Source organism: Aythya marila, assembly GCF_965140915.1.
Source record: "Aythya marila genome assembly, chromosome: 8".
Classification (NCBI taxonomy): domain Eukaryota; kingdom Metazoa; phylum Chordata; class Aves; order Anseriformes; family Anatidae; genus Aythya; species Aythya marila.
The window spans coordinates 30,283,890-30,296,987 of NC_139049.1; the positions used below are offsets into that span (position 1 = coordinate 30,283,890).

The 13,098-nt window shown below is 56.6% G+C and overlaps 1 protein-coding gene across 1 annotated transcript; it reads left to right on the forward strand.

Annotated features, from left to right (window-relative positions):
* Positions 1–9,428: 9,428 nt before the first annotated feature.
* On the forward strand, positions 9,429–11,304 carry FOXD3 (forkhead box D3). Its single transcript, XM_082765779.1, has one exon. It carries the CDS (start codon positions 9,493–9,495, stop codon positions 10,696–10,698), a length of 1,206 nt encoding a protein of 401 aa, XP_082621905.1. The 5' UTR covers positions 9,429–9,492; the 3' UTR covers positions 10,699–11,304.
* The last annotated feature ends 1,794 nt before the right edge of the window (positions 11,305–13,098 follow it).

Below are 13,098 nucleotides of genomic sequence, written 5' to 3' on the forward strand. Positions count from 1 at the left end.
GTATAACACCCATCACAAATGAAGTGTGCATTTGCTGATCTTCACTAAAAATACTTAGTAATAAGGCACGTTTAACACCAACGGCTGTGGAAATAGGGCTGCCAAGCCTATTACACTGGAAAGCTGCTTGATTTTGCTCAGAGCCCCTGCAAGTGCCTGGCTGTGTTTCCCCAGCCCTGCAGCCTGCTGAAGGGGCTGGGAGTTTTTGGAGCCCTGCTGTCAGAGTACAATGTTGCCTAAGCAAGCATTAAGAGATTATGGTAATAATAGGCATGCTTACTCCAAATAAAAGGTTTCATTAATCAAGCCATATTGAGATAAACCTGTCAGTGGACAGAGGAAACTAGAAATCAAACGCTGTGAAAGTTCTGACAGATTGTTAAATAGAAACCCTTTAAAACTGAATTTAATTTACTGTGATATTACAGATATTTATGCATCAATAGGCAAGTGCAGATTGAGTTCGGAGGTCAGCTGTGGTGCTTGAAAAATAAACGCGCAGAATGAAACAAAAGGTGACAGTTACCTTTGTCGGAAATTATGGTTTATTAAACTAAATATGAAGCTCTCACCTGACTTGCGTTTAGCAGAGAGGCGTGGGGCTGGGGCATAATTTCATGCAGTAGATTAGGGAACAGCTAATTACAGAAGAGCTGCCCCTGTTTTTAAAGTTGTGTCTGTAAGATGTACCAGAAGAAGCCAGGAGCAAACGCAGCACCAGGTAAACCGGCACTATGTTAGCACTGGGCAGTGAGCGCAGAGACCTTTCGGCAGGATTGGTTGCTAATTATGCCATTAAAGCCCTGCTCTCCATCGGATGGTGTGTGTTTGACTTCTATACCTCACATTTATTTATTTAATTTCTCCTCAGAAGTTTTTCTAAACCTCTCCATTTTCAAAGGAAACACAGACTGGTTGCTGAGGTGTCCTGGGTGGAAAACAAAACTTTGCTCCTCCTTCAGAGGCTTGTCTAGTCTTATGTGTTTCTTCCAAAGGAGTGGCTGCAATGCGAAGGGAAGATTTGGACCTAGTTGTGTTCCAGCTCTGCCAATGCCAAGGGTCCTGCTGGCTCCACCAGGCACAGAAGAAGTCCTTGAATACCAGCAGTCCTGAGTGAAAAATACGCCCGTGCTATATGATATGAGCATATTTATCTGCCAAACTTATATGAGATCATATCTAAATACATGACTCCAAAACATATAGTATATTACATTTCACACGCAGAAGAAACACGTAAAACATGCAGGACATGTTAGCTACAGCTATGCTGGACATATGTCCTTCCCAGAACGACAGCCCACAAAATCCTGCTGGACTCGAGCGGATGCGTGCAAAGAATGACTGCAATGGAAGCAAGCTCATGAGCAAAGCCCTTCAGGATCAGGCCCAGCTTTCTGAGAAAATTTCCCTTTTTTGAGCACACAGGGGATGCAGGAGTGGGCTATTAGTTAATGGTAGAAGCCAAAATGTCAGGATACTGTGACAAAGTCCCAGCCGTGTGCCTGCTCTGGCGAGCCACATGTTGACTGACACCAAGGGGCCCTGCAGAAACCTTCTCACTGCTGCTTAGGATACTCAGGAGCTGCCCTCACTGCAGCTTCAATGCAGGAATGACCATTGCTCTGGGCTGAGGCTCCCTGGGAAATGGAAATAAAATGGTAAAAACTGTCAAGAGAAAACAGGGGAGGAAGGACGATCGTGTTTCATCTACACAAAGATGAGAATTTACCTTACAAATTTTAACAAGGCTTAGCTTGGAAAATGAAGCTTTAGTTCAGGTTTAGAATACAGTTAACTCGGAGCATATATTTAAGTCCCATTAATTTACAAGGTTTAAATGCTAAGGTGAGTATTTCTGGAAGCACGGGCTCTGGGGCAGGGAGAGCATTGAGGAGGCCTCCTCGTTCATCCCTGGGCTTCCAGGAGGGCCCTGGCAGACCCCAGAGCTGCAGGCACATACGTGGGAATGAATCTCAATGGGTGACTCCTCTTGGGTTTCCAGGAGGAAGGATATTTAGCCATTATTCCAGAGAAGTAAGAGCCAGGGATGGATGAGGGGGACATGGCACAGCCCCCAGGAGGGTGAATCCTGCAGGATTCCTTTCTCACCTGGGCAAAGGCAGGAAAACCAACACAAAAACAATGTTGATGTGGTTTAAGGAGTGTTGCCCACATGTGCTCTCATCATGCAAGCACTGGAAATGCTCAGCCAGGCCCCCCGCGCTATCTGCAACTCCTCAAAGATGCTTTGAAACCAGCGGGGATTTATGGCGTTCCTGGGAAGGCATTAAAATACTTTAATAAAACGTTTAATAAAGATTCTTCTAATAAGGTGAAGGATCTAAACTGAATTTAGTGAGTACTGTAATGGTCACACCGACGGGCTTTGTGGGGGATGGCAGGAAGTGGTCCGACTGGAAATGGTCTGAATGGTGCTCCTTCTGGCCCCTAAAAAAAAAAAAAAAAAAGAAAGAAAGAAAAGGAAAGATTTGGGCTCCTCAAAGAGTTTTTTGGCCAACAACTAGCAGAAATATCAGTTTCTGAAGCTGTCAGTTCTCTTTCCAAGACAATTGTGGAGGGCACCCACTATTTATATGAAGAATTGTGCTGTTTTCTCTCCTCAGGAGGTGGAGGAGAAAACTGCTGGGACAGGCTGTCCATTGGGACAGGCTCTTGGCAACACCACATCAGGACACAGAGGGATTTTGTAGCACAGCTTTTCTTTGCCAAAATAAAAGAAAATAATCCCCTAAAATGCCATACAGCGCTCTCTAGATAAGGAGCTACCTGGTTCAGCAGGTGAAGAGCAGCTTGGGGAAGGTTTGGAAGAGATATTATGGACCTGACTGCATAAATACCTAGCATGGGTTTTAACCTGCATTTTGGGTAAAATTCACCGTTCTGCAGAAGGCCCATAAAAGGCCCGCGCACCACTTACGTCCCACCAAGGCACCATTTGCGTGGCACACGTGGCGCTCCGGTGATGCATTGGCCCTGTGCTGGCCGCCCGCGGAAGGGGTTCAGCCGCCGCCGATCCATGATGCTCAACGTGGTGGGGAAAAATATTAGCAGAGTGGGTTTATTAACAACGGCGCTAATTCACCGCTTGTCTTTCTGTGCTTACTAAAGGGAATCGAGGGTGTTACGCGTGTGCCAGAGGAGCGGCTTGCGGAACTATCCAGGAAAGAAAACAAACAAACGAAGCCTCCTCCTCCCACCCAGGGAAGCACGAGAGTCCTGGCTGTGCTGGTTAATAAAAATAAATCCTGAGTAAGCTCAGGGATCCCAGGGGTCTCTCATGATATGCAAAATCTCAGAGGAGTATCTCGGAGTTTCGTAGGCATTGGCTTCGTGCTGGGAGAGGATGGGGCCAGCGCATGGAGGGCTCCCAGCGATGCTGCAGCCAGCAAAGGGATTTCCTCACAGCCCTGGGAATCCTCTTAGCTCCTTCTGTGCAATTTGCATCTTGCTGGCAGGGGGAACAACTGAGCAAAACACCGCTGTGCCTTCCTTGCACCTTCTCCCTACCTGCAGAGTCAGTACCAAATCACCGGGGGCTTAGACTGAGCTTCCCCAGCAGCCTCTTGCAGCCCCTCACTTTGGGTTGCATCCCCTCTTTTTGGGTTGCATCCCCATGTTTTCCACCAAATATTTGGTGCCCGCACCATCCCTTTGGGCTGCAGTTTCTGCATAGATGAATGGAAAAAGATTATGTCAGGTTGATTTACTCCCCTTCCTCTGACAAATAAAGGTGTCTTCAGATAAAATATAACTTCCTTCCCGAGCCCGTTGAGCCTCCTCACTCCCTCCGTGCACGGAGAAGCAAACCCCGGGTCTGGAAGGAGGAACGATGGCTGGAGCATGTCCCCAAGCCCAGCCTGTGGGTGAGGATGTCACACCTGGTCATGGCCCTGTATATGGGGCTTGGTCAGGATCCCCCCTTCCCAGCTGGCCCTTTCCTTTGCAAGGTTGGATAAAATGTGCTTCAAGGCATTTTTGAGACTTGCCTCTTTTTGTTCCTGTGTATTTATTATGCCTCGTGGTACAGGAGCCTCCTGCAGGGACAGTGTTGTGACAGGGTGCTTGGAGGATGAGTTTCAGGTGTTTTGTTCGAGAGGGACATGAGCAGGAGACTTCTGAGAAGTGCTGCTGGTGGATGCATGGGGCACCCACGGGCTGCAAGCGGGGGACACCTATTGATCTGTTTAGAGGGTGGGGCTGCAAGATGAAAATCTGAAGAATAAATGAATCTTGGCTGAATATCTGCCAACTGTCTTTTTTTTTTTTTTTCCCCAACCAATTCACAGCTAACTTTGCAGCCATCTTCCACAAAAGGCAGCAGAGTTCCTCTGCTCACACACACCAGTTTGCCCAGTAGCGCTTTGGTGCTTTGACTTATTCAATGATCTTTGCTCTGTCCTTGCTTGTGAAGCATCCAAATCTTTAAGCAGTGTTTGGCTCCGCTCTTCCTTCTGATGATTTTGGCTTTATTTTGTGAATCCCTGGAGGCTGTCTCCTGGGAACCTGAGCCTACGTCCTGGTGGGGACACCTGAGCACTGCCACCTGCTTGTGCCAGGTCATGGGGACGTCCCTGTCTGAGACCAACACCCAAGTTCTGGGTGCACAGACCAGCGGGGTGCCCCCTGTGAGCTCAGCAGGGTCAGCACCACCGGGACCCCCTGCCAGCACCCACCGACCTGTGGCATTCAGCTCCCAGGGCATGGGAAGGCAGAGAGGAGGCAAAGAGCCAGTGCGACTAAGCACCCCAAGGAAAACGAGTGCTAGATTCATGATTTTACACATATACCACTGTTGGCTGACACTTAGATCCTGCCAGCACTTGCGGGGTGGGAGCAGGCAGAGGCTTGGTGTGAGAGCAGTGTTGTGGGAGGAGGGACACGGTGCCTGGCCCTGATGGGGGGCACATCCATACCCATCTGTACACATCCATGCCCATCCATACTCACCAATACCCATCTGTACCCACCTATAACCACCTACACCCATCCATAGCCACCTACACCCATCCATACCCCAAAATACCCATCTGTACCCACCCACACCCATCCATTCCCACCCATACCCATCCATTCCCACCTGTACACCCCTGTCTACTTGCCTACAAGCCCCACGCACCTCTCTCCACGTCCATGCCCACCATCCAAACCCCATCCCAGAGGCTGGGTCTCCCCCTCCCTGGGGACAGGGCTGCCCGCACCCATCGAGTCCCGCAGCGCCCCGGCTGGGGGCAGCCCCGCACAGTCCCGCGGGGCTCCGGCCTCCCCCCAGCTTGGGTTTCCCTGAAGGCGAACTGGGGCTAAATAATGAATCGATCTAAAATTAACCGGAGGAATGGAAATGCTCTAAAAATAAGCGAGCAGCTGCCGCGGCCGCAGCCCCCCGGTCCCGCGGGGCTGTGCGGGGCAGCTCCGCACCCGGGCACGGATGGGGCCCCCCCAAAACTTCGCCTCCTGCCTCGCCGCCGCCTGCTCCCACCCCGGCTTTTGGTGATGTTGCTGTTTTCCTTTTTTATTTATGTATTTATTATTTTTTTTTTTTTTGGCTTGGGGAGCCGCTGGGTCGCCTCCCCGGGGGGAGCTGCGGGGGCTGCGGTGCGGGGCCGGGAGCAGGGGCGCGCTCCTGGGCGCAGCGCCGGGCTCCGAGCGGCCCCGCACCGCACAGCCCCGCACCGCACCCGCACCCAGCCCCGCTCCCACCTCCTCCTCGTTCCCTCGCCGACCCCCGCAGCCCTCCGGCATCCTCCCTCCTCGTCCCTTTTTCTCCTTTTGTACTCAGGCGCCTTGCCCTGGCCGCCAGGGCGAGCGGGGGCTTTTGTAAAACGGGACGGATAAAAACGAGCGACATCATATTGTTTGACAGAGGGATCCGAAATGATAAAGTGCCTTCTCCGGAGGGGGGCGAAAATGGTGAATTCCTAAAAAACAAGCGAGCCGCTTCTCGCCTCTGCCTCCCTGCGCTGCTCGCCGTAGCCTAAAGGGATCCGCCGCCTGCACCAGCCCGCAGCACGTCCAGCCGCTCTTTTCAGGGGAAGTCCTCCTTTTAAAAGCCTCCATTTATTTATTTTTAAAGAAATGAAGAAGTGTCGGGAGGGGGGAGAGAGGGCGGCTTGGGCTCGGGACCCCCCGTTCTGCTGGCGGTGAATGCGAAGCACAATTTTCGAGAGAAAGGCTCGTTTTGATTAAATCTGACATGCCGCTGATAACTCCATGCTAATGTGAAATAATTAACATAATAGCCATAATTAAAAGCACGCTAACAATGCCATAAATTTATCACACAATTTTACTAGCTTTCTGCCCCTAACTGCTCTCTCATCGTTAATTAAACGTGTTGCCTTTCCCGGAATGGATGTTTGTACATTTCCAATCCAAATAAATCCGAAAGCGCTTTGGAAACGCGACCGATTTCGTTTTAACACCGAGCTCCGCCGCTTTTCCAGGCGATTTATTGCGATTAAAAAAAAAAAAAAAAAAAAAAAGGAAAGCGAACACGTGCGGATAGAGGCCTTGAAGAAAAAAAGAAAAAAAAAAATAAATTAAAGAAAAAGGGGTTGGGGGGGACATGGAAAAGGGTCACCAAACGCGCATCTTCGGCGAGACCCCCGTGCCGGGGTGCGCTTGCCCCAGCCGGCGGGGCCGGTGTGAGCCGGGTCAGGTCAACGATTTATAGAAGTCCTTAGTGAAAGTAAGAGGCTTAAGGAGCTGAAAGGGGACACCTTTGGTTTCTCCTTCCTTTAAAACGATTACAGAAGCAGAAATTGCCCCGGCGCTGCCGTTCCCCCTCGATCCCCCCCACCCTCCGGCTTTATTTTTAACTCGCCCCGCAGCCAGGCTCTCGCTTGGCCATATTAGAACCCAATTGAGCTGTAATTAATTTCTCCCTCTCTACGATAACTTATTCCATCCTCCCTCGCCCTGGCGCTTGCCGTGTCTCTATTTGACTCGCTATCGATCCGGACCATACAGTTTGTTTTTCTCCCGTCGCTAAATCTATCTGTCTATATGGGCGCCCACTTTCCAGCTCTGCCGTTGTCATTATCGGGGTCGCCACCTCCGCTCCCGCAGCCCGAATTATTTCTTTGCTTCGCAGGGCACTGGCCCTGCCGGTGATAAGCTCCGAAATGTGCCTGCTGGGGGGCTCCGAGCCCCCTCCCCGGGTTTATGTGAGGGATTTGCTCCTGGATGATGCCCGGCGTGATAGTTTCGCCCCTGCTCTGGGTGCGGGTTTGGCTGGCTGGACTCCCAGAAACTTTTCCCCAAAACTTTTCCCCAAAACCTTTCCCCAAAACCTTTCCCAAAAACCTTTTCCCAAAACTTTTCCCCAAAACTTTTTTTCCCAAACTTCTCGCCCCAAGCCCTGCAGGGCGCCGGGGAGGGGGGGGGTGTGGAGGGGGAGCGCCCCGTCGGGCCGGACTTGGCACAACGCAGCCCTAAGGGAGGAGAAGAGTTTCTCTTCGCCGTAATTAACGGCACCGATTAATTACTGAGACTTTTCTCGTGCCGAGGAAATGCTCAACAAATGAAGAGGGGCCCAGGGGTAGGGGTGTGGGGGGGCGGCACTCCCCTGCCCCCGAAGGGCCCCGGGGGCTGCGCCGCCAAACGCCTGAAAAGGGCACTGGGGAAGCCCCCGAGGGGGTCTGGGGGGGTCCCGGCCCCGCTGCTCCCCTCCCCTCCCCGCTGAGACCCCCGAACTCCTCCGGGCTATGCTGCCGGGGGGGGCCGGGGCACGGCGGAGCCTTCCGTGCGCTTTCCTGGGGGGGGAGAGGGCTGCCTGGGGGGTGCCGGTGGTGCTTGGCTTGTCGGGGCTGTTCTTTTTTATTTTTCCTTGAAAATAAATAAATAAAAAAGATCGGAAAACGGTCTGTCCTGAAGCTCTGTGCTAAGTTCCTTGCATTTATTGGGATCCCCAAAGCCGTCCGGGAGAGACAAGGGGGGAAAAGGCCGGGCCGGGGGGGGGCTGGGGGGGCTGTGCCGGGCGCCGCTCCCCGGGCCGGGGCTTACCTGGGGCCGCGGCACCGCGCTCCTCGCATTCACCCGCACTGCCTCATTTCCTACGTGTTCTTATGCTAACGCCCGCAACCGTTAAGTCGTTAACACCTCGGGAAAAGAGGAAAAAAAAAAGAAAAAGAAAAAAAAAAAAAAAAAGGAAAACAAAAAGAAAGAGAAAAGGAAAAAAAAAGAAAAAAAAGAAAGAGAAAAGGAAAAAAAAAAAAGAAAAAGAAAAAGAAAAAAAAAGGAAAAAGAAAAAAAAAAAAGAAAAAAAAAAGAAAAGAAAAATAAAAAAGAAAAAAGGAAAAAAGAAAAGGGGAAAAAAAGAAAGAAAAGACAGAAAAAAGGGGGAAAAAAGGAAAAAAAGGTGGGGGAAAAAAAAGAAGAAGAAAAAGGAGCCGGCTAAAAACCTCTTTATTTATAGTTTCCCTTTGTTATTTTACGTCTTTTTTATTTCTCCCTGCACCTAATGGGATGGATCAATCAATAGCCGCGCTCTGATCTTCCGCTCCCAGCTGGTGCTGCCGGTGGGAAAAAAAAAAATGGGAAAAAAAATAAAAAATAAAAAGGAAGGAAAAAGGGAAAGGAAAACGCCCGGGGGGGGCTCCCGGAGCTCGGGCTCGCCGGGTCCCCGCGCTCCGGGCCGGGATCGGCGGCCGCGGAGGGCGAGGAGGAGCCGGGGGCTGCCGGGGGCTGCCGGGGCCCGACGGGGCGGGCGGCGGCGGTGTGAGCTCAGCGGGCTGCGGCGTGACGTCACGGCGGGGGAGCGTGACGTCACGCGGTCACGTGGCGCCGCCTCCGAGTATATCTTTAACGGGAAAGTAATCGATCAGGCAGTCCGGCCCGCCGCGCCGCCACGCTGCCCGGCGAGGGCCCCGCGACGCCCTCCGCGGCCTCCCTCCGGCCTCCCTGAGCTGCCTCCCGCCCCCCCGGTCCCCTCCCTCCCTCCCTCCGCCCTCCGAAAAAAAAAAAAAAAAAAAAAGGAGAAAGGAAAAAAAAAAAAAAAAAAAAAACAAGAAGAAGAAGAGAGAAAGGGGGGAGAGGAAGGGCAAAAGCAGCCCCGCGGACGAGCGGTGCGGAGCGGGGAGAGGAGCGGTGGAGCGGAGGGCGCCCGGCGAGCCCCGGCGGCCCCCATGCCCGGCGGGCACCCGGCGCGGAGGGCGGCTGGGAGCAGCGGAGCCGCCTGAGCCCCGATGCCCGGCGGCGGGAGCAGCCGGAGGTGACCGGGCCGCAGCCGCCGGAGCCCCGAGGGCGGCCCCGAGCCGCCGCCGCCGCCGCCGGGAGAGGAGGAGCGGGCGCGGCCCCCCCATGCCCCGCGGGGGCGGCGCGGCGGGCGGCAGCCGGGCCGCTCGGGTGTAGCGGCGGGCGGCGGCGCTCGGAGGAGCCGCGGAGGGGAGGCGAGGGGGAGGCCCGCCGCCGGGGCCGCCCCGGGGCCGCCGCCGCCGGGAGCGGGCGGGGGGCCCCGTCGGAGGCGCGGGGATGACCCTGTCGGGAGGCGGCAGCGCCATGGCCGGGCAGAGCGCGCTGGCGGCGGAGGACGTGGACATCGACGTGGTGGGCGAGGGAGACGACGGGCTGGGCAAGGAGAGCGACGGCGAGGCCCGCAGCCCCGGGGCGCCGCCGCTGGACGGGGCGGCGGAGCCGGCGCTGCCCGCCGAGGTGGGAGCCGAGAGCGGCAGCAGCGGCAGCGGCAGCCCGGCCCCGGCGGGCCCCGGCGGAGCGGCCGAGGGCGGCAAGGGGGGCGGCGGCGGCGGCGGCGGCGAGGACGGGGCGAGCGGCGCGGCGGCGGCGGCGGCGGGGCAGAGCAAGCCCAAGAGCAGCCTGGTGAAGCCGCCCTACTCGTACATCGCGCTGATCACCATGGCCATCCTGCAGAGCCCGCAGAAGAAGCTGACGCTGAGCGGCATCTGCGAGTTCATCAGCAACCGCTTCCCCTACTACCGGGAGAAGTTCCCCGCCTGGCAGAACAGCATCCGCCACAACCTCTCGCTCAACGACTGCTTCGTCAAAATCCCCCGGGAGCCCGGCAACCCGGGCAAGGGCAACTACTGGACGCTGGACCCGCAGTCCGAGGACATGTTCGACAACGGCAGCTTCCTCCGCCGGAGGAAGCGCTTCAAGCGGCACCAGCAGGAGCACCTGCGGGACCAGACGGCGCTCATGATGCAGGGTTTCGGCGCCTACGGCCTGGCCGGGCCCTACGGCCGCCCCTACGGGCTGCACCCCGGCGCCTACCCGCACCCTGCGGCCGCCGCCGCCGCGCTGCAGTACCCCTACATCCCCCCCGTCGGGCCCATGCTGCCGCCCGCCGTGCCGCTGCTGCCGTCCAGCGAGCTGAGCCGCAAAGCCTTCAACTCGCAGCTCGGCCCCAGCCTGCAGCTGCAGCTCGGCAGCCTGGGAGCCGCCGGCTCCATCGTCAAGTCGGAGCCCAGCAGCCGCCCGTCGTTCAGCATCGAGAACATCATCGGCGGCCCCGCCGCCAGCTCGGCGGCCGGAGCCCAGACTTTCCTGCGGCCGCCCGTCACCGTGCAGTCGGCCCTAGTGGCCCACCAGCCGCTGGCACTCGCCCGGACCACCGCGGCCATCGCCCCCATCCTCAGCGTGCCTACCAACATCATCGCCGGCCAGTTCCTGCAGCCCGCTGCCCCGGCCACCGCCGTGCAGGCCAAGTGGCCGGCGCAGTAGCCCAAGTGGCCGGCCCGGTAGCCAGGGTGGCCGGCCAGGTAGCCCAAGTGGCCGGCCCGGTAGCCCCCGGGTGGCCGGCTCGGTAGCCAGGGTGGCCGGCCCGGTAGCCCCAAGGTGGCCGGCCCAGTAGCCTAAGCGGCCGGCCCGGTAGCCCCGCCGTGCCCCTCGGATGGATGGACGGACGGACAGACGGCCGGCCGGCCGGACAGACAGACAGACCGCTGCCGGCAGCGCCTGCCGCTGCTTTTCGGGCTTTTTATTTTTCTAAAGAGGCGAAAGGACGGTCGCGACCAGCAGCCGCGGGCTTTCACTTTTTTTGAAGGTTCCGGCGCTCCGAGCGGTTTTATCCGAAATAAGCGAGAGAACGAAAAAAAAAAAAAAAAAAGAACGGGAAAAAAAATGTATAAAGAAATAAGCGGGGGAAATTTTAAATATTAAACGAACGAACAGCAGCAACAGCGAGAAAAAAAATTGGAGACGAAAAGGAAAAAAAAGGAGGAAAACGCTGTCATTCTATTATAGAAGTCTGTTTATATATGAATGAATATATGTATTCTAAATGTTATCCCTTCGTGTTGTACACAACTTTGTAAATAAATTTTTAAAACGCTCTGCCCGGCTTTGTCTGACAGGCGCGGCGACGGCGGCTGCGGGGCCGAGCGGAACCGAGCCGGGCTGAGCCGTTCCGAGCCGGGCTGGGCTGAGCCGAGCTGTGCTGTACCGAGCCGGGTTGAGCCGAGCTGTGCCGTGCTAAGCCGGGCTGAGCTGTTCTGAGCCGTGCCGAGCCGAGCCGGGTCCGGGTCCCACCGCTCGCTGCGGGGCCGGCATCGCCGCGGCTCCCCCGTGCTTTGACTCCCGGCCTCGCCGTGTTTTCCCCCAAAATTTCTTGAATTTTTTCGTGCCCGACCCGGCTCCGCGCGGCGGTGCGGCGGGATGCTGGCCGTTCCCGGCCGGCACAGGCACGCTTCGGGGAGGCTTTCGCGGCTGTTTGGGGGGGAATTGGTTTTAAATAAAACGCCGGGGCCATCCGAGAGCCAAATAAATCTAGGATTTATTTGGGGGAGAATAAAAAACGAAAAGCCGTGCCCGTGCGGGGTCCGAGCGCGGCTCTTTCGTTGGAGGGAGAAGTGCTGGGGAAGCGGCTCGGCGTGGCGGCGGCAGGGAACGGCCTTTCTCACCTAAATCCCGGCAACTAAGTTTGGAGGGCGGCTGCGAAAAATGTACATTTCTGGGCGTTTTCGTGGCTAAAATACAGCGACCGCCGAGAGGAGAAAATAAGCGCAGCGTTGCAGGATTTAAAGCCCGGCTGCGGAGGGGCTCGGGCTGGCGAAGGGAAGGCGAGACCTCGGCGCTCGGCACTGCCCGGGCTCGCTGCTTTATTCTCTCCCTGGCGAAACGTTTGGGTTTCGTCGGTGCTGGAAGCCTCGGTGGATTTTGTTCGGGCCCTAGAAAGCGGCTGCGGCTGCGGGGGGAACGGGCGGCGGGCGCTGCGAGAGGAGCCGAGAGCGCAGCTTGGGGAAAAAGGGGGAAAAAAAGAAAAAAAGAAAGAAAGAAAAAAAAAAGTCCTTGCTTTCCTGGTGAGGAGTAAATATTATTTTTTTCCTAAGTCAATATTTACACCTCCGCGTATATGCTCCCAGATAAAGAAGGGGCTGGAAGTTTGCAGGCAGGGAGCCGCCGGACCGGGCACGGAGCGGGCACCGGGGGGGGCCCCCCTGGTCCGGGAGAGCCCCGCGGGCCGTCGGCGTGCTGCGGCCATAAAAGTCGCGGGGAGTTTCACAGTTGTGTCTGGCTAATCGGTTTTACACAAACAGCAAATGGTACGTGATGTGGGCAACACGCGCGGGGGTTATTGCTATATTTAGCGGATCCCCCTGGGAAAAGAGGAAGGAGCCTCTGCTTGAATTCGCTTCTCGGCTCAAGAAGCTGCTGATCCAGGGCTTCCAAGTGACACTGGATAACAGGGGCTCATTCCATTCCCGAGCCTTTGTTGCTCAGAAAATCGCTCGCTCATATTTCCGCGCATAGCAGCAATACCTCGGGCTCGGCATCTGCGCTCCGGGCCCGGCGGTGGGAGCTGCTCGGCGCTGCCGGCGACGGCAGAACCGGCACCCTATGTCCCCCCCTCCCTCCCCGGCTGCCCTTCGTCCCCCGGCACCTCCGTCCCCTCTTCCTCGCCTTCCCGACAGCGGCCGGCAGCACCCCCGGTGCCGCAGCATCGCGGGGAAGGGGCGGCGGCGGCTGCCGGGGCCGGGGCCCCGCGGGCAGGTGAGGGCTCCCCGGGGGGGTGCAGTGCCGGCACGGGGCCTGCAGGGGGCGCGGGGACCGGGAGCCCCCCCCGTAACCTCCCCCGGGGGTCGGGACCCCCCCTCCGGGGAGCTGGGAGCATCCCCGCGGTGC